Here is a 21333-nt window from a genome sequence, read left to right as displayed (position 1 = left end):
AAGATCAGACAAAATAAATAAGCAAAGGTCGTAATAAAGATAATGAAGGATCATGTCATTTGGATCACATGTCTTAATTAATTAAGATGATGGAATGACTACCAGATTAATTAAAAGAGGTTTTTCTATTTCTTTTTCTTTTTCTGAAGAAAAAAGAAACAATACTATTGAATCTGTGTAACGTGTTCATCGATCGATGTCGAGCATCCGGCAAGATAAAAGAGCAAGAGATGTATGGAGTGAATAGTGCTGCATCAACAGTGTTCGTTTGTGCGGCAATTTTTTTAATTTTTCTTATTAGATTAATTACTTTTTAGATGTTTTTGAATTATAATAATGTTAAGATAAGAGTATATATTAAAAAAATTGAAAATAAAAAAACCAATTTTTAGGTGATAAACAGTTAGGCTGCGGGCATGGTTGACAGTTTGGTAAGTGAACAGCAATAAATGACATTTGGAGTGAGGACTGGTAGAAGCTACAGAATCAGGTCTCAACTGATAGATATTTACCAACAATGGCATTCATTCATTCATTCATTTGGATTTTGGACCCCAAGTCCCTCATTTTTAGTCTCTATGGATGGGCAGGTTTGTGTGGATTGAAACTATTCCATTAGCTGGTGCATTGCTGGCCATGGATCCCTGCAATGTGATTTCTCCATGGTGGGATCGCGTGCCTAGATTTTGAATACTGTTTGAGACGAGGTTGGTCAAATTGAAGATTCTATGGACTTCATGTTCAAGAAATGGATTTCAAATGAGTGTTGGCGGAGGAATAATTTATTTATTGTGATTAAACCACGCACCAGCCGCTCCCTCATATTTAGAAGATAAGATGCATGCAGCTGATTCTAGTAGTAGTTAAAAACATGGTTATGAAACAATGTCTGATTCGTCTTGATGGCCCTCCGAAGGACCTCCTATTTGACACTGATAATCATTTATTTATATGCTATTCATTTTTCTGTTCTCTTTGGTTTTTGCCCCATGTTATTTTGTTTTTTATTTTTATTCTTCTTATTACTATTTTTATTTTAAATAATTTATAAAATTAGATATTTTTTCAATTCCATCTTCATTTAATTTTCTCATTTCTAAAATTCAGTCTCCATTTTTTTTATTACTATTTATCTAATTTAATATTGTTTTTAGAATTGATTTGTTTTTATAATGTCAACCTCTTTTATTATTTTTCCTATAAGATTTTATCAGTATTCTTTTGATTATTTTTTTTCTTTAAAAAATTATTTTTTAGAGTTCGCTCGAGTTTACTTGGTTTTTTTCTTTATTATTTTTTGAAATTTTTTTTTTCAATCCCATCATTTAATATTTATTTAATTGGAGATTGGTGATTGGGATTCATTTTTTTTTACCTACTTCCTACCTTCTTTGTTTTATCCTTTTTTTTATTGGGTTATCTCGAATTTTTTTTTGTTCTTTGTTAAATTTATTTTTTCAAATAAAATTTTATTTTTGAATAAAATTAAGTTAATTAATTAAATATAAATATTAGATACGCACTTCATGATATTTTGTTTGGTGTGCTTTTTGGATCGTTTTTACAATCTCTGCAACTTCTTTCAGTGTCATCATGCAACTTTTTATAATGGAATTTAAATCTTTTTAACAATCTTTTATAGTGATAGCGGATATTCATAATGGAGTGACAATAAATTTTTAGCAAACTTTTCTTTCTTCTCTTTCTATATATGATGTCAACACTCAATTTTTATAATTAATTTTTTTTCCTTACAATTTGTGGGCTATTGTTGCTTATTTTTTAAATTAGATTATTAAATTAGTCAATCTTTTTAGATACAATCAAGGTAATGATCTGATACGAAAAAAAACACTGAGATTTTTAGATTACCCAATCTTTTTCAATCAAAGTGTTATTTTTATCTTCTTCATTAAAAACATTATCATGAGTAATTTTTTCTCAGGTCAAGAAAATTTATACCTGTCCACGATGGAGCTCACGCCACCGATAACGAGTGTGAATCATTTCCTTTACTAGGAGGGCATGGCCAGGAAAATCACGTTTGCATACGAATGAATTTCCTCCATTAGATCACCTAGAATAGATCCAACGGGTCATAATGCCTTAGGAAATTTTGTTAATTTTCTTTTTAGTTTAGTTTATGTTGTAAAGGAAAAGGAACAATTTTAATCTCATGCCTTCCTCACTAACTGATCTGTCCACCCTCATTTACTAACATCATGGTTACTACATCTGGTCTAAATTGCAGTCCAAAAACCACCATTATGAGATTGAAACAACATCCATTAGAGCGCAGCCATGGCAAGGGATAAAGCAAAGGGGGAAACTACCTTGAAGGGAGGGGCCGGGGCATCGCACCTGTTGCACCTAACATTGCGGCGGCTCTAAAAATAAAATTCAACTCTGATGTTAGTAAATATTCCACTAAAAATAATTTCAATTAAAAATTTCATCACAAATAATTTCAACTCTGGCATTGGTAAATATTCCAACACAAATAATTTCAATTAAAAATTCCAATTAAAAGAATCCACCACGAATAATTTCAACTCTGGTATTGATTTACACATTTAGCAACCAAATTTCAGCAACGGATAATTGGTTACTAAATAAATCAGCAACTGATAATCTGTCGCTAAAAAATTAGCATCTATTATTTGCATATGAAATTATCTATTGTTAATTCTGTTGTTATATTTTATCAACAATATATTTTAATATTATCTGCAACGAACTAGTTATTTGCTAATATGGTCTTTTTTTTTTAGTTTAACGTGGGTGTCCGGGTCAGCTTGCGCGCACCTCGACTAATCCCACGGGTCCTGAAGTTAACGACCATGTAAGCTTCCAGTAGTCATCATATGAGCAACCACAGGGTTTGAACCTGAGACTACAGAGGAAGCAAGTCTCTTGATCCTAAATTTTTACCACTGGACCACCACCGGTCCTAATTTTCTGGTTCGCCTCCAGGAAAGCAGCAGAAGCTCAGCAACCACAGAATTAGTTTTATACATAGCAAAACCAGAGGGACTTGGACTTTCATTCATGGACAAATTAAGTCATGAAACTCATTCATGATGCTAATGTTCTTGTGAAATATATGATCTTCAATGCAATGCAAGGAAACGGGATAGAAAGTGACAATGATTTAGAGGACTAAAACAAAATTACCGCAAATGAAATAGAGTAAATTGAAAAAAAAAAGATATATTGAGACGTTTTTGAAAATTGGAAATAAGAATCGAGATAGAGGGAACAAAAATCCCAAGTTGTACTATAGTTTTTTTGACCTTGATGCTGCGAGACCATTTTTAAAATTAATTTTTATTCAGTCTTGTTCGAATTAAAATAAATATTTGTAATTTTTGTGAACAAATAATAATTTAAATTATATTTTTTTATTGAGTGATTTTTTTTATTTCTCTCATTGATGTACATGTATTTTTTGTTAAAAAAAAACAATTTTGTTATTGGCAACATATTTTTTAATAAAAAATAGAGCTCTTAATTCAATCAAAATTCCATTTCCTTATTCATTTATTGGTATTTTGTTTTGACAAATAAAAATCCATACTTTTTTAACATAAACTTATCGTGATTAGATAAGCTAAAAAAAAAAACAAAAAATGACTCCATATATCGGTACTTCAATAAAGAATAAATTAAAAGAATAATTAATTTGAAAAAATCATGTAAAAAAATTACAATAAAAAAATAAATATTTTATTCTTGAAGAATATTTACAAGCATATTTTTTATATAAAAAATAATTTTCAATATTATTATAAAACATATAATTTTATTTGACAATTAAATATCATTTTAATTGTTTTATTCATAATAAAAAAAATGAAGGATATAATTTAAAAAGAGGTTAGACATTGTACCTAAGAGTATTGGAAAACATACTTAGCATAAATAAGAGGAGTCTAGGTGCGCATAGGCTTCAAAATGAGAGTACTTATTTATTTTAATGCTGGGATTTGGCCCGTCCACTGATAAGATTCCCAGTACTTATTTATTTTGAACCATTTCTTCTTCTTTCCCCTCCCTTTTTTTTTTAATCTTACCCTTCAAATTATCATTATAAAATAACAAAAGTAAGAGGACTCACTAATGTATTAAGAGACCCACTGTTCATTTGAACCGGTGATATCTTTTTTTAGTCCTTGGGATTTTTTACGTTTTAGTCCCTCAATGATTTTCTTCTTATTTGATCATTTGATATTACTTTGATTTGCAATTGGTTTTGGTGATTTGTTTTTCATACATGAATATAGGGATCTCGAGATATAAAAAAAAATTGTTATGTTACTTAGTTAATTTTAAGTTTTGCAAAATAAAATTCAATTTAATTAATTTAGAATAATTAGAGCTTAAAGGTTGAATTTGAATAATAAAAACATATATAACCTCTTTTTTTGCCAAATTCAATGACTTTTTCACATCATCAAGAGGAAAGTTTTCGGCCCATTTTATAATTCAATCCCTTATCATTTTGTTTTTATTTTGATCCTTGTATATCGACTTTATTTTGGATTTTACTTCGTGTTTTGTTGTTTGCCTGAATACAGAAATTTTGCAATATCAAAGCAAATTTCTAATGCTAGTGTAATTTAAAACAATTAAGTGTTAAAGAATCAAAATTAAAGTTAAGATATATGTGGGGACTTGGGTAAATAGGTAAGGAAAGTTGGTTTGCCCGCAGTTCACATGCCAATATGTGGAAGACACTCACAGTCTTTAAGTTATGTGTACAGAGTCTCCTAGTGCCCAAAAGGTAGCTTTTGCAGCTATGTTTGGAGCCTCTCGCCATGCTTTTTTCAGTGGTATAATGTATGTCGATAGTGTCTTGATTAAGCTCCGACGAGTTTTTCTTTTGTCCTCCTTTTTTTTTTCTCTACTCTCTTTGAGAATCACATTGTCATGCCAAAAATAAGAGTTGTCCTCACATTTGTTTTTTGTATCAAAATTAATTAATCTTCTTTTAATTGTTATTTATTTTGTTTTAGATTTTTTTTATTCAATTTTTTCCTTTACATATGGTTCATTTATTTTTTATATCGAATTTAATCCTCATTCTTTTGTTTTATATTTATTTTTTTATATCATTTTCTTAATTATATTGTATTTGTTTTTTAATTTTTTCCTTGAGCATTTTATTTCTATATCAAATTTGATTATCTTTCTTTTTATTGCTATTTATTTTGGTTTTTTTATCCTTTTTTAATTATTATTTTTTTTTATCAATTTCATCTCTTGTTTTTTTGTTGATCGGAGATTTGGTTTTGTGGATTTTTTTTATTAGGTTTACCTTTTATAAGATTGGTCCCGACCTTATAATGTAGGTCATGAATTTTAAAGATTAGTCTGGGTTGACTTCGATGTCCGAATTAACTTCAGTCTTTTATTTAGGTCTTTTTTAATTGATTTTTTTTCAATCTTATCTTACAACATTAGGTTAGTTGGGGATTGAGTTTCGTGATTTTTCTCACTTTATTTTCTATGGAGTTATCTTAATCTCATGTATCGGGCTACGGTTTAAATGAGCGAGCTCGGATTTTTGTTAATGTTTTTTTATATTGAACTTTTTTTAGTTTCACTATTGAACATCGTGTTATCTGAAATTAGAACTTTGTTATTTTATTCAATTTGATTTTTACTAGGTTATTTCGATCTTATTATTAGATTACATATTTGGCAAGTTTTTTTGTTAATTTTATACCCCCATCATTTTGTTGATTGATATTTAGTTTCGTGGTTTTTTCATATTTGTCGTTTATAGGATTGATCTCAAACTCATAACTTGGATAACTGGTTTTGAAGATTAGCCTTGATTGACTTCAATGCCTAAGTTGACTTTGATATTTTATTTAGGTTTTTTTTAATCTTATCCTTTAATAATAAGATAATTAGGGATTGAGCTTCATGTTTTTTTTTTTCTATGAGGTTATTTTAATCTTATTTCTCTAGTTGAGGTCTTAGCGGATTAACCCGAGATTTTTTTATTTTTTTTAGATTGAATTTTTCTTAATTTTACCATTTAATATCATGTTATCTGATATTGAAGCTTCATTATTTTATTCAAATTGATTTATATAGCGTTATTATAGTCTCATTATTAAATTGCATGTTTGACAAGCTAACTTGGATAAACTCGAGTCTGTTTTTATGTTTTTTTATAATTAATTTTTTTTTAATTTTATCATTTAGCAATTAGCACTTGAGTTTTTTTTTATAATCGATCATATTCTCAAATATCTTTCAGTGACATTAAATTACCAAAGAAAATCTCATAACAAATTGTGTGACTTATAATCATTTCAATTGAAATAACAAAACAACAAATTTTACAACATATGAACATAATTTATTAATAACCATACAATTACAACGGTCCAGGCATAATTCGGTACAATGCAACATGGCGAGGGCCTAACATACAACACTTTCTTTATTTTTGCAATTTATTGAATTTGTACGCGCTTTGAATGAAACCAGCACCATCCAATTACCTACACAAATCAAACTTCCTAAATAACACCTGACACCAAAATAAGCTGTACAATTTTAATTAACATCAAATTAAGAAGCCTGGTTGAGAGCCAAGACAGCTCCAAAAGGTGCAGAACTTGGGATAGAAGATCTGCCGTGATAAATTCAAAAACTCCTGAACAACTTGGAGACAGACCATATTCTTCATAGCTATAGAGATGCTCTTCGTAGTAAACGTTCAGTGAAAATCCTCCAATCGCAATCAAGACCATATTCTTCATCAGAACAAAGATACATGAAAGGTTTTCTGGGCAGAGAATAGAAGACAATATACACCAGATGTTCTAAACCACTTCCACAAGGAAATCAAACAATATCAAACACCAGAACCTAATCAATAAAATAATTTTACAATGGGGGATCCTTTCTAATCTTCTCTTTCCTTCAGCAAATTCCAAACCACTGGAGAACCCGAGGAGTATCCCAGCCAAGTATGTATTATCCATTTGTCTGATCCACAAACTGGTAACCGGTGTAAAGAAACTCTTCTTATAATAGGTATATCCTGGCACCTGGATAACAATGATTTGTTTCAAAGATTTCTACCCCCTAAATCTAACAACAACACAAGATATGTCATCTTTACTTTCTCTTTTTAATGCCTCTGCTGTTAACTGCTTAGCTGCTTTCAGTGGGTCTTTGATCCTCCTTGCAATATCAACAGCCTCTTGATTTGACATAACCTGTATATTCACATGGGAAAAAGGAGAGATTTGATGGATTTCTTTCTCATACAAGCACATTGCAAATTCTTTAGCCAGTCCCGGTAGTAAGCACTGACTCAACATGGAAAATGAAGTTAATATGAAATGACTCACCTTCCAAAGACCATCGCTTGCAAGTACAAGAACTTCGGTATTGTTATCTATGTCTGTTTCTTGTATGTCAGGATCAGATCGCAGATGTGATTTAAGGCTCTTGTCTCCAAAAGCACGAGAAACTGCCAGCTGTCCATTAACTCTAGGAACATCTCCTGGAAATAAGTTCAAAATGGAAGCTAGATCAACAGTACTGTAACTTGCAAGTATTATCCCCAAACCCATGATCATCCTTGTTCAGTTGAAGCAACAGTAAAACTGAGCAACCATGATTCGAGAAATAGAATAAGCAGTCAATATTTGAAAGATAACATGAAAACCACCAAGCCACTTCCAGCTCATCCATATAAGCAGCTACGAGGTGGTCTGGCATTGCAGTTGGTTACATGGAAACTACAGGGGAAGAAAGCAAACTGCATCTCATAGTTAGATCATTTTCATACGCTGTCTCAAATTAACCAAAGGACCATGAATGTCTCATATTTGGAGGGGGGGAAAATAAATCTCTTCATCAAATTGAGTTAAAAAATTGGGAGTAAACATAATTTTTTGTACTTGCACCATTTTTCTAATTGAATAAAACATTCATTTTCATCTCAAAAGCAACTACATCCCTTTTCACATCTTTAACTGAATTTGAAGTTTGAATATGTCTGTTGGATGCAGATGGTCACTGTATCTGTTTTTGGTATAGAATGGACTGTTTGGTTGTTGAGAAAACATTCAGAAAGTGAGGGAAATAATTTATGTTCTGAAGGTGTTAGTTATTCTCAATAGAAACAGAAATCAGTAACCAGTCACTTAATGTCCAAGGTATCAAAGTACCTTAAAAGACTTTGGTCATGTAAGCCTAAAGATAGTAGGAAATTACAGAAAATAGGATAATAGAAGGAAGCATTCGGTGGCTCTTAAATGTAGAAAGGATTTGAACACCCAAAAGCAAAACAATTTGAACAATATGCATGAAAGCTTCAGCACCACCTCACCTGCAGAACACTGCATAATAAGTAAACTAAAATTCTTACGGAAAGGTTTTTTCAATGATGTAAAAATATGTGTGTGAATACTCATCCAAGATGAATCCCCGGCGATCAGGGGGGGTGCCGCAGCTCCTCTCTTCTTGAGCATACCTATTTTTATTTTCAAAGATTGCTTTCATGCAGATCAAAGTTAAGTGGCAGCCAGTGAACTCTAAATTGTCTATTACAGTCTGAATGCTGCATTAATTCAACCTAATTAGATAATCCATCATCCTGAAGTCTTGTTTGGGTTTGGATGATGCTGGTTCAATTGCTTGAGAATTTCAAAATGGTGAAAAATGAGCATCTAAAAAAAATAAAAATTTTGCCTTATTCTTTGAAATTATAGATTAACATGCAAAAATCATAAACAGCAAAACTATAAAGCCATTAAAATATTAGAAGGCGCTCCCCTCTGAAAATATTAGAAGATACTGAGTCGCCAAAAATTTCCTAAGAATACCATTAGTGTCTATTAAATTCAGAAGAGCAGTTATTCAAACAGAGAGATTACTAATAATGGCTTCTGTGGAAAAGACCTGGCATGTTTGAGACAAAGCCACCTTTGTTCTCTATGCTGCCTCGTTCAGTGTTGGGTTCATGATCTGTGGTCATTTGTCTTGCTTGCCCCCCTCTTGAAAGAACTGCTCTTGAATCTCCAACATTAGCTACCCATAGTCTCTTACCATTTATCAAGATTGCAGTCACAGCTGTAGAACCTCCTCGCCCCAAGTCAGAACTATTAGAGAGAATTGTCTGGTCAGTCCTCTCATAGGCTTTTGAGATAGATCTGTTGGGGTCAACCCAAAACTCTTCCTAGAGTGATCAAATAAAGAATTGTTAGAAAGTATTCCAACGTTATTTGTAAAGCAGACCAACACATTAGGCCACGGATAAAATGTTTTGAAGCAAAGCCAAACCTCCTTTAGAATATTGGAAAACAAATGCTTCTGTAGGTATGCAGGCACACTGTCTCCCAAATGACCATCATAAATAGCAAAAAGCCCTAATTCATGTCCTTGAATCTGCACAAACTTGGCAACATGATAATCCTCCATTGGATGATTAGCTTTCCCTTTTACTAGGCTGAAACCATACTTGATCAAACCCTCATGATTTTTCCCCTTACCAGAGCTAGATGACGATCGCCCACCTACAAGCTACAGGTAACAACAATCTCAGTATAAATCACACAAGGTTAGAAGCCAGATAGAAGTATGAAAGCAAGCAAAAATGAGTTCTAGTTCACTAAAGAACTCAGGTAAGATAGCACTCAGGAACGGCACTAAATGAAATAATACGTGTAAAATGTATTTCTCCAATGCAAGCAATTGAACTGTTGAAAGATGCTAGATAATATTAATGAGAAACAATGGCAAAACTTGGAACTGCGTTTTCTTTCGGGATTGCATAGAAGACCTTGATACTGCAAGCCCGTTAGTAAAACAACTTTTTTGGAACAGTTAGTGTGTATTCCACACCTACAGAGTAAATTCTAGATCCTCGAAGAACTCATGAAACAAGTAGGTAAACATTGACAGAACGAAAACATAAAGTATCGGTTCTATGAGACCAACAAATTTTCAGCCATGAGTTATTTTATGTATATTCAAAATTAAATCCCAAAATTATACGAAAAGTGCAAAATTTCCACTTAGAAATAGCTTATCACACGTTTGGCCCCATGTTCCACTTCCATTCTTACAGCCTAATTATGAATTAAGGTTAAAAATCACATACACATACAGAAAATAATGAACACCAAGAAATAAATAATAGTTTTTACCTGAGAGTAGGAAGGACTAAAACAGCAAAACATATCCATAGAAACAGGACTATGCACACCGCCTCCAACTTGTTCAATTAAATTACCACCATCCGCTTTCAATATTCAAGATTCCACCTCCCCAAATCCAGTATCTGAACCATCGAATTTCAAACCTGATCATAAAAATAGAACAAACACAAAAAACCCTTATAAACAAAAACACAAAAACCTTAAAAAAAACAAGTCAAAACAAGGACTGGGTATGAAAGAATTACCTCTGAACTATCCAATTAACAGCTCAAAATGGGTTTAGCTTCCTTGTGGTTATTGTTTGGTGAGGAAAGGCTGGTTTCTTGTTTGTATTACCTATTAGTTTGCACAAGCAATTGAATAAAAAAAAAAACGATGCTAAAGAACGAAAGAGAAAGGAAAAAAAGGCAAGATGAGAGAACAATCGCAATATCTTTTTCTAGAGAAAAAAAAAAGGAATTTATTTGTATAATTAACAAAAAAAAAATTGTGAGAGAAAGGGAAAGAATCGAAGGATGCCTATACGATGATTTTCTGACCGCTTTAGGGGAGTCTTTTTGCAATGCTAGAGAGAGAGAGAAAATAAGAGTACAATAAAGACAAGAAAAGGGCTTGGTATATCAGAGACTTCTTTCTTGTTGACTTTGCGCTGTTTCGACTGTTTTGTTTTTGTTTCCTTCTCGGTTTTGTAGTTGTGCGTGTACACCACCACCCCCTGCACAAAATTACTCGGCGACCAAAAAACTTATTCTCCTTTTCTTTGTCTTGGGATCGAAATTATTACCAGCAGGGGATAAGTTATTAAACTCGTCTGCCAGAACCTGATTCAATGTTCAGGTTACATCACATGTTAGTAACTTAATTCAAATTTATTCCATCAATTAAACCTAACTCTCTTCTTTTTTTTAAAAAAAAAAAATCAAATTAGATTTTGTTTATATCAACTTGTTAAATTGTTCAATTTTAATCCGGTCAACTTCAAATTTTATTTATTTTTAATCCAACGCATATCAGGTTCTAATTCCACACACTTGAGAGGGGCTAAAATGGTGATTCACCATAGCTAACTTCTCAGTTATATTTAGATGGTACTTGAGAGAGTATAGTCGCGGATAAATTTTGGAGGAATTAAAATAATTTATGTTTGGTTAAAATTAAACCAGTGTTTTTTAAAAGCCGGTCCCATCGAAAATCGAGGTTGAAGCTCAGTTTCAAGAAAAACTTGTCAAACCAGCTTGCGGGTGTTCTTACCTCAATTTTTTTTCCCTCCATCGACAACACGTATAGTATCAGAAGAGAGAGAAATTAACTGTTGCAAAAAGAACTTTCCAAAATAACCCTCATCTTTATATCATGCCACCCTTTACCTTGCAATAGTTTTCGACTGGGCATTTGCAAATCCATCTCTTCTTCGATCCTCTCCTCTCCTCTCAAAATTAATCTTCTTTCCTTTATTTTTTTCTCTTTTAAAAAATTATTACTTTTCCAAAATTGATCATGCCCGATTCTTTTCTCTAAGGTAATGAATGATCTATGAGATCTATTTGAGTGTGAAAAAAACTGTTTTGAATCAGTATTTTTTGTAGCTCCTACACTGAGACCATTTTTTTCCTTCTTTGTCTTCAAAATTAAAACCTAGATTTGGGACCTCCTTGTTCTGTCATTGCAAAAAAAACAAAAAATTAACTAGAAGTGTGCTCGTTTCTGATATTTGCATGTACATTGTTGCAGAAGCTATCTGCAGATTTGTGTTGTTTGTGGAGGCTCAATAACAAGAATAGCCCGAAAACTACAAAGAACAAACAGAAAAGGTGTTGTGAAGTAGGTAATGTAGTTGCTTCTTTACAAATCTTTAGCTGAATATCTATTTTAATTACACTAAATTGAAACTTAGGGTGTTGTTGATTGAGTTATTTACATTATATTTTAGGCTAAATCTTTAACATATCAATCATTGCAACAAGCTAATGTTCAAACTTGATTCATTTATAGAATTGATTTTTTCATCTCATCAAAAACCAGAATTTTATTTCGTTTTATCCATGCTAAGATTCAAAGTAAGAACATTGATAAGTGACAGAGGTTGCGGGCAACATGCTCTATTTCCATACTCACTGTAGACCTCTAGTTTTAATGTTATGGTGTCCTGGACCTACCCCGTGAGTGTGTAGGACAACAAATGGGCTTAACATGAGCTCATTGTCCCACATTTCGAATGGATTGTGAACTTTTTTAGTCCCTGCCCCTGGCTGCATATTGTGGTTAGTCAACTTGTGTTTCATTACTTGTAACTAATGGCTAAGAGATTGGGTCTGAAAGAAACGAATTTGATATTTAAATTGCTTACATGTTTGTCATACAAGGAAAACTAAAGCAAGAACAAGAAGGGAGCAGTTTGAATATGCTTGTGCATTATTGGATATCATCTGCTTTTGAAACACATATTTATGAGTGTTGGCCCACAACAAAATATGATTATAACTAAGGTAATTCAGGTTCACCATTCGTTAAACTTTGTTGCAGCTACTAGGGATGATTGCTCCTTTAATTTTGATGGTCTTTGTTGACTCGTGACTAGTGAGGAGCCACACATGTCATAATCATGGATTAATAAAGCTAAGAAATCATCAACTCACAAGGGGCTTTTCGAATTAGTCATTGCTCATTAATGAAACTGTAGAATTATATAATCACTGGTGTATCTTATACAGCGTTTGCATGTTGTGTTATTGTTGTTTTGTTCTTTTTAAGAGGGAAAGGGCTCGGTTCCATAACAAAGGCATTTTATATGGTCTGCAGTTCTTACTTAGTTAATGTTATTATTTGTTGTTAGTGTTTAATCTTACAGCTAATACTTAAATTCTTGTCTAAACAAAATGACATTGGTTGTTTGCTTTCAAATATGTTATCGAACTAGGAATGAAAGGTCCTTAAATTATGGATAAAGTTACTTAGACTAAGGAAATGTTGCGTATCTTTTGTGATATTTACATCAAGACCAACGACATGGGAATGAGACCAAATATTCATTTCAATAAAGCTGGTTGGAAATCTCAATCGACATCCTTCAAAGAACAAATTGACCGTGTATTCACCAAGGCACAACTGAAGAACAAATGAGATGGCTACAAAAAGAATTGGAGGATGTGGATAGAGCTGATTTCTGAAACTAGTGTTGGTTGGAGTAGCAAATTAGCAACTATCTCTGTAAGTGATGAGTGGTGGAAAACAAAAATTTAGGTTATTTGCCATGATCCTTTATCTTTAATTTCTTTTGATATTATTTTAGTAATTCCTAAATTATTTAAATTCACATTAATTAATTGTGTTTGTTTTATGTAGGAAATAAGAGAAGCGAAAAAGTCTAGGCATGCTGGTATCGAACCATCTTTATGGTTTAAGTTTTCTCAAACATTGTTGCTACTAGACAGTATGCGTGGGCACCATCTTCCAAAGTCTTGTGTGATGATCTTCCAAAGTCTTGTGTGATGATGATGCTGGTGATGATGGCAATCACAATGCCAATGTTGATGAGCCTAATTTGGAAGAAGAAAGCAGTGATTCTGAGGAGGATGGCATTCCAAATTTTACGGATGATATTTGTAACATAGTTGGTGGGGTTAAAATGTCCAGCAAAAGTAACACACAATTCTGTGGCAAGAGAAAATAAAAAGGAATATTTTGAGGTTCAAGATAGGAAAAAAGCCTTATAAAATCGGATTACAGCTGCTGTCATGTTGGGATCAACTAGTTGACAGCATGTCCACCAAGAGCGATTCAACATCTGTTAGCATGGATAGGAAATGGTGTAATATTCATGAGGTTATGACAGAGCTTCACTTCATTGAAGAAGTTACCATAGGAGATGAATTTCATGGCTTTACTACTGAGTATTTGAGTTTAAGACGGGTGAGAGAAATGTGGGCAAATATAGGAGATCTTGAAAAGAAGCTTAAATGGATACAAAGAATGTATGAGCGAATAAACCTGTTTAGATCGAGAGGTACGTCTTGTTTTCTTATGCACGATGTTATTTTTTAAATAATGTAGTTAATATGAATGTCATATGTTATTTAACATGTTTTTTTTTTATTATTTCTTGTCATATAATTACATCTGCAGATTAATATGGTGGCTGTGTTGACAAGATGATTGCCAATATCATGCTTAAATTCTTGTAATTTGACATATAATTAGTCTAAAATTCTGTAATTTGACAGTTAAATCCTCAATTGTTGGCAGCTGCATTCGGTTAAGTTTTAGTGCATTAGGATTTATCATGTGAAATTATAGAAGGTAGATTAGTTAGTTAAATCCTTTATGTGTTTGCCAATTGTTGAGTATGATGAGTTTGTTAGTTGTTAACATGTAATTTATGAGAATAATTGGTGAAAAATTTCCATGTTATTTGTCCTTGCCGATGATAAATTGACAAGCAAGCAAATACAATCGCTCATGGCTAAGACTGTGGTGGACTTGGATTGCATTTCTTGATTGTCTAATGTTTAACTAATCCTATTACCTGTACTTTCCCGCTCATAAAATTTCAAGTTAATTTACAATATAATAAAAAAATATTAATGTTATGGATGTATTCCAAAATATTATGATTTTTTTTAATTTAAAACAAAAATATATTGTTTACATTGCAAATATAACTTCAAGTTAATTTTTAACATGAAAAAAATAATTACATTATGAATATATGATAATATATTTTCACGTGTCATAATTTTTAAACGAAAAAATATTGTTTATGATTCATAAAATAAACTAGGAAATATATATATATATATATATATATATATTGATAAATTAAAAAATAATGTTAACACTAAATAAATGTTAAAGTGAAAAATTAATTTTTATAGTAGAAATAAAATATAGCTGGCTATAAAAATATTTTAAATCAATTGTTTTTTTATGTTAATTGTTTTCATTCATTTTATATTAGCAATTAAATGTTGTTACTAATAACAAATAATTTTCTTTTTAAACTTTATTCATATACAATTATTTCATATAAAATATAAGAGAAGACAATTCAATACAAATCAAACTAATATCTCTTAAATATCATGAAACTAGAAAAATGTAAAATGATCAATATTTATATAGAAACAATTAATGAAAAAAGGTGTTTTTTCAACGGATTTATTTCTCTTTTCTTAAATTAAAAATAAAAAAACAAAAAACTTTTAGATCAAAATAAAATTTCTCTTTCAAAATGCTTTGGTATTTTCTTCTTATTTTATTATGTGATCTTCTTCCTTTAAATTTTATCTTCCCATGCCATTAGGCCACAAAGAGATTAAATTAATTAAAAGGAAAAAAGTTATTCACAATGAAATTAAAAAAATAGGATGAAAAAAAGAAAAGGAGATGGAGTTACTTCACTATGAAAGTGAATTAGCAGGAAAAAAAATCCTATTTTTTTTCAGTATATTTGTTAATACATCATGTGTGTTTTTGTTGACCATGACCCGGCAAACTTTCATTGACTTGAGGATGCCTGGTTTATAGCTGGCAACCAATGCCTTGAAAAGCTTCCAAATTTGCAACTCAGGACAATGGCAATCTTTATTTTACATTCTGTCTACTTTCTATTGGACTATTAGTTCATTAAATTGTCTTTTTCTACCCATCCCCGGCTTGCAAGATACTCCGTCCATTAAAGGAAAATGCTTTTCTAAAAAAAAAAGAAAAAGAAAAAGAAAAAGAAAGAAAAGAAAGCCTTGCAATTAAATTTTTATTATAACGGAAAAGAAAAATAGTAGGATAAAAACGGCTGACTGACTAATTTAATAGGTCTCTTCATCGTGATTGGTGAGTTCAGTGGGACATTCAAAAAAAGCTAAACAAAAGAGAGTTTGACCGTTTCCTATAGATATCTGTTCTTCTAAGTATAATTATCTTTTTATCTTTTTTTTTTTAATAACAAATTGTCTTCCTATTAAGTATTAGGGGATAAATAATTTGATCTTTTTATAAAATTCACCAGTCTTTATTAAATTGATCCGGATATATTTTTTATTTTTTAAAACACAATAAAATGTTTAGATTATCTTTATAGATAAGATTTTTATTAGAGGATTTTTTTAACTTTTAAAATTTTAAAGCATAATAAAAATGATTAAATTTCTTTTAAATGCAAAATTTCTTTGGCCGGCGTAGTAGGGCTTTTTGTATTTTTCATCTTAATTTTTCTTATTACAATCATATTGAATGGTGTTAATTTGATTTTTTAATAAATAAAAAATATTATTTAAATAAAAAATTGATTGGAACTTGCAACCCCCTTGTTACTTGGGCAACACGCAATGAGGCATTCAGGGGCCAAATATTGGCTTCGGGGGCAGCGTCCAAATTATCTCGGCGGCTTTTCCATCCCTAAACAGAGCATGTGACATTTGGATCTCTGATTTAGCACCGATGATTTTTGTATTTTCTCTCTCCTCTTTGATTTCTGCATTTTAACCTTTAAATTTTCAAAGCAACCTTTTAATTTGTTTATCTTTATATATGATCCTTACTCTGCTTAATAACTAGTTGTTTTATTTGAAATGATTTATATATTTTTTTAATTTCATCTATGTTAAATTTTTTTCATTAGTCAGATTTGGTTGTTATTTTTGTAATTGCTATTTGTTTTGAATCATTTTCTTGATTAGATTTGTTTTCCAGTTTCATCTCTTGATATTTGATTTCATTTTATTTTTATGTGAAATTTGATACTTATTCTTTTAATTACTATTTGTTTTACTTTAAAAAATATTTTTATAGTAGATTATTTTTTTTCAATTTTATCTTTCAATATTAAATTGGTTGGGAATTGAGCTTCTTGGTTGAACCTTAGTTTAGGACTTCATGGGTTGCCGGTTTGGAAATTTAACCTAGATTTAGAGATTTGTCTGGGTTTTTTTTATGCTTATGTTTTTTCAATTTCATCTTTTAATATTTATTTATTTTTTAAATTTTATCTCTAATTTTTTTATAACTCTTTAATTTAGTTTCAGATTTAATTCAGCTCAAAATTTATTAAAACTCAATCAAAGTCCAACTAGAAAAAGAATAGGAAAAGGAAAAAGAAAAACATGAATTGTCTAACTGGGTTAACTCATTGTGTAAAGAGAGAGGGGTTAATTGGTTATTCATGAAAATAATCATGTATCAACTATCCCGTTTCCATTTAATTTTTTTGGAAAAGGTTCCCATTTAATTTATTATCTTCTAATTAAGCTATTTTAAAAAATAACATCTGTTTTGGAAGAAAATAAAAACTATCAGAAAGAAAGGAAACCATATATTTTTTTAAAAAGCATCGTAATTAAGCCCAATGGCATTCTGACAATGCCTTTAAAAAGAGTCTCCTGATACACAGTGACGATATTTAACAACAACCACGATAATTGTTTTTTTTTTTAATTTAACTTTTAAGGATTTACAGGTCTCACTTTCTATTTGGATTATGATTGATAATATGGGAAGCAATTAAATAATTAATTAATTCAAGCCACCAACTGCGAAAAGGAGGATGAAATAGATGATGATTTGCTTGGTCTAAAATCTGACTTTGCCATAACTAGCACGCGTAAAGAGACTATAAATTCAAAGGTGTGTGACGAACATATGCTTGCAAATGGAAGAAACTTGATGTGGATCACTCAACCAGAATTTTGAAAAAAATATGATGATTACAAACCGTGAATCAGTTGATTTGATTCCTTGGTCCTACGTTTCATGTAACGTTTGACAATCCGCAGTACGTTTTGATGTGGATCACCTCTATATATATATATATATATATATATATATATATATATATATAATTATTATTAATTTTTTTTTTAGCTAGACTAGAGCAGATTGATTATTTTCAAGGGACCAGCTAGGGTTTTCTCTAAAAATAGAAAATAGCAGACTGATACAACCTTCCACCAATGCACAATAATATTAATGATTTTTCACTCGAACTCAGTCTTTTCAGATGCAAATGACTGTTTTTTTCTCTCCCTTCTCTCTTTAAAAGAAAAGAAACAGAAAGGCTTAAAATTTCCTTCCTCTTCCACATGCCATGTAATACATTCACTTACAGAGGGCGTCACCCCCTAGCTAGCTTCATTATGGTGCTTCAAGCTCAAGGTCTTTTAATTACCCTCGAAGATCCATTATTATCGGGTGTGAGACGGGAACTGCAAGGAAAAGTTCTGTCCCAATTATATATCTGTAAAGAAAACCAGAAGATGGTGTTTTTGTTAGAAATTTGTTTTGAAAATATTAGTAATGAACACATTTGAAAATATTAGTAATGTTAGAAAGTGATTTATTTTTAGGGTTAAATTTTAATTTATTAAAAATTATTCTTCAACAAATCCTTTTACTATGAAACACTAACATAATTAAACTAAATGGTGGATGAATGAAAAATTGATCTCAAATGAAACCCAAAACATTTTATTTTAAATTGAAAAAAATACAATCTTTTCTTATAATTTATGCAGTGAGAAGTTAAAAAATCATAAATAAAACTAAGCAAAGCATATTTGAACTTAAACCACACATGTTCTTGCTCAGCACAAGCACTGGCATGACCCCGGGCCACCGGCTTCAACTTACAATGTTTTTAGTTTAAGTATAATATTTAATTATATATTTAATATGCATGTTAAAATTATTTTTTTATGTTTATTTCTAGTTTTAATATATTTTTAGTATGCATGCTATGATTTTATTTTGATGTCTAATACAAAATTACCTTGATTATGATCCAAAACAAAATATATTTGCACTGAGTGAAGTCTCAATTAGGTGAGAGAATGAATCATTAGTGGCACAGTTCATCTACTTCATTTATTAGATTATCTCGTGCTTGGCTTTGGAAAGTCAAGTCGTATTGATTTAGTAATGACCAGACATACTTCACAAGGCCCTTTCTTTTTATGCAAAATTACCACAATATTGGCTTTATAGCGAGTCCAGTGGGGAATACCTGCTTCATTCCAGTCGTAGAGCATTTTCATGGTGTTTCTCAAATCATTTGCACTTTATTCTTGGAATAAAAACAGGGTTGATTTATTTAGAGGTCCTAAATAGAATCCAATGCTTTTGCCTGTCTTAAACGTGCAGAAATTTTGATGCTTTCTTGGCAGAAAAAGAAACACTTAAAATAGACTGAAATCTCAATAAATCATGCACTATCTGTAAGCTTTACGAGCTTGAAAAAGCCACGATTTCTAGTCTTAGCATCCCATGATTCTGATTCGTCCGCTTCTTAGAATGGCACCAGAAGAGAACCCAAAAGTATGCACTATAAATTATTAAAGATGTAAAAAATAAAGCTAAGTCTACCTCCCACTAAGAACAACACATGGATTCAAGGTTTCAAAGACACTCGTAATCTTTTAGTATTCTAATGTGAGATTTTATAACTCATCGTGTGCATATGATAGCCTATCAACAATAATTGTCATTGGACATTGCTCTTTACTTTCATTATTCGAGGAATCTAACATCCAAGATCCCAGAAATGCTTCAATGTCGAGGATTGGCACAAATTTAGGAAGTAGAATTATGCGAGGGACCTATTCGTTCGTTCCCTTCGGTTATTTCAGATTTTCTTTGGCAGATTCAAATATTTTGCGGCACTGTGGAGAAAATTTGAGGGAAAAAATAACTGACGTCTCCAAAATTTTGCAGAAAATCTCATAACGGCACACGAGTAATTATGCTTTTTGTCACAACATATCCATGCCGACTTGCGAAGAAGGCAACGATTCCATTGCGAATATCTGGTTGTCAGCATGTGTTAAAAAGAGTGACTCTTGCCATGTCAAAAAACCTAGATCTGGATGTTCTTGTTAATAATTTACAACATTACACATTAAAAATTGCAAGGCAGTTCTGATCACATGACTGTGTGTGTGTGTGTGTAGTATTTTTACTAATATTCTTTTGATTGCCCCCTTGTGATTTTTCTGTTTTTTGGACGGCACAAATGCAGCAACTCTGCAATAAATGCCCTGGTCATCAATGATCCTCGAGGTAAATTATTTTTTGAAACTCAAGTGAAAAGTGACAGAAAGTGGAATAATTTGATAGCTACTTTACAAGAAAAAATTATATTGGATGGATAAATGATTCTTTTATAAACGATCTGTTTGCAGAAGAAGTTCATCATAAAAAGGGTTAAAGACAGGATGCTAACTTGATATAGATTAGCTTGATTGAATGCTAAGCTATATAATTTGAGCCTGAATTCCAGTATACATGAGTATAATAAGATATCAGATCTAATATTATTGAACGTAATTATATATCAAGTCTAATTATTTGTAGGATTATAATATATCAGATCCAATACTCTCAAGTTTAGCTATATATTAAATCTAAGTCCATGTAAGTTTGATAAAATATCAACTATCACCCTCAATTTTATGAACTCCTAAAAAAAAAAAAAGTGTGGTCATCTTTTAGCTGAACGAACACTCAAGATTCTCATTCCTGGCGTAGTAAAATTTGAAACATCAATGTAAAAACATTTTGGAGCACAGTGATTTTAGAAAAGAGGAAAATCATTTTTAACTGCTGGAGCAATATAAAAGCATCGATTTCTGAATTCGCTGCGAGTATCAGCTCTAAATATTGGTAAAATTATTTCATTAAGACCAATTCATGCGTTCAACTAAATTATCAGCATCGATATTAAAATAAATAAATAAATAAACCAAGAATAGAATATTCCCCCCTCAACTTCTCGAGTTGCCGACCTATAAGGATGTAAACGATTCTTCAAATATGATTATTATGGGTTGTCAGACTCACCACTACACACTTCCCTCAAGAAACAAAATGATTCCCCGTTAAGATCAAGTAAAAACCTTGTATACCGTAGGATTATTCCCTAATGTATATGCCTATATGGCATGACATCCAAAATCTCTACGTCAATCAATAAACCAGTCCGGCTTCCACAAGATTAAATGGTAAAATTGTGGCGCATATAATTCCGTCAGATATAACATCCAGAACTAAGTGACAAAAAAAAGATTCCCCGTGGCATTTGTCCTTCACTGCACTTTCTCGATCAAAAGCCCAATATAAGAACACTTGTTATGGAGTGCCTTAATCTCTGATTATAGCA

At 31.2% G+C, this 21333-nt stretch overlaps 1 protein-coding gene and 1 long non-coding RNA gene across 4 annotated transcripts; one reads left to right on the top strand and one right to left on the bottom strand.

Moving 5' to 3' along the window:
- Positions 1 to 6740: 6740 nt before the first annotated feature.
- Positions 6741 to 10842, bottom strand: LOC133692169 (probable protein phosphatase 2C 9). The gene is made up of 7 exons (XM_062112906.1): positions 10719 to 10842; positions 10439 to 10529; positions 10182 to 10336; positions 9316 to 9555; positions 8935 to 9211; positions 7377 to 7531; positions 6741 to 7241 (listed from the first exon to the last, which is right to left on the bottom strand). The coding sequence occupies exons 3-7, from the start codon at positions 10218 to 10220 to the stop codon at positions 7101 to 7103; spliced, it is 852 nt and encodes a 283-aa protein (XP_061968890.1). The 5' UTR covers positions 10221 to 10336; positions 10439 to 10529; positions 10719 to 10842; the 3' UTR covers positions 6741 to 7100.
- A 561-nt stretch (positions 10843 to 11403) lies between these two features.
- On the top strand, positions 11404 to 14656 carry LOC133691372 (uncharacterized). 3 transcript variants are annotated; one of them, XR_009841649.1, is made up of 5 exons: positions 11404 to 11712; positions 11925 to 12018; positions 12557 to 13400; positions 13536 to 14196; positions 14316 to 14656. It is a non-coding gene; the product is annotated as an uncharacterized LOC133691372 (long non-coding RNA). The 3 variants fall into 3 exon arrangements; XR_009841651.1 differs by having other exon boundaries at positions 11407 to 11712; positions 11925 to 12014; positions 13111 to 13400; XR_009841650.1 differs by having other exon boundaries at positions 11407 to 11712; positions 13111 to 13400.
- The last annotated feature ends 6677 nt before the right edge of the window (positions 14657 to 21333 follow it).

Source organism: Populus nigra, chromosome 4 (genome assembly GCF_951802175.1).
Source record: "Populus nigra chromosome 4, ddPopNigr1.1, whole genome shotgun sequence".
Taxonomy (NCBI): Eukaryota; Viridiplantae; Streptophyta; class Magnoliopsida; order Malpighiales; family Salicaceae; genus Populus; species Populus nigra.
This window is presented reverse-complemented; position numbering and strand designations above follow the sequence as displayed.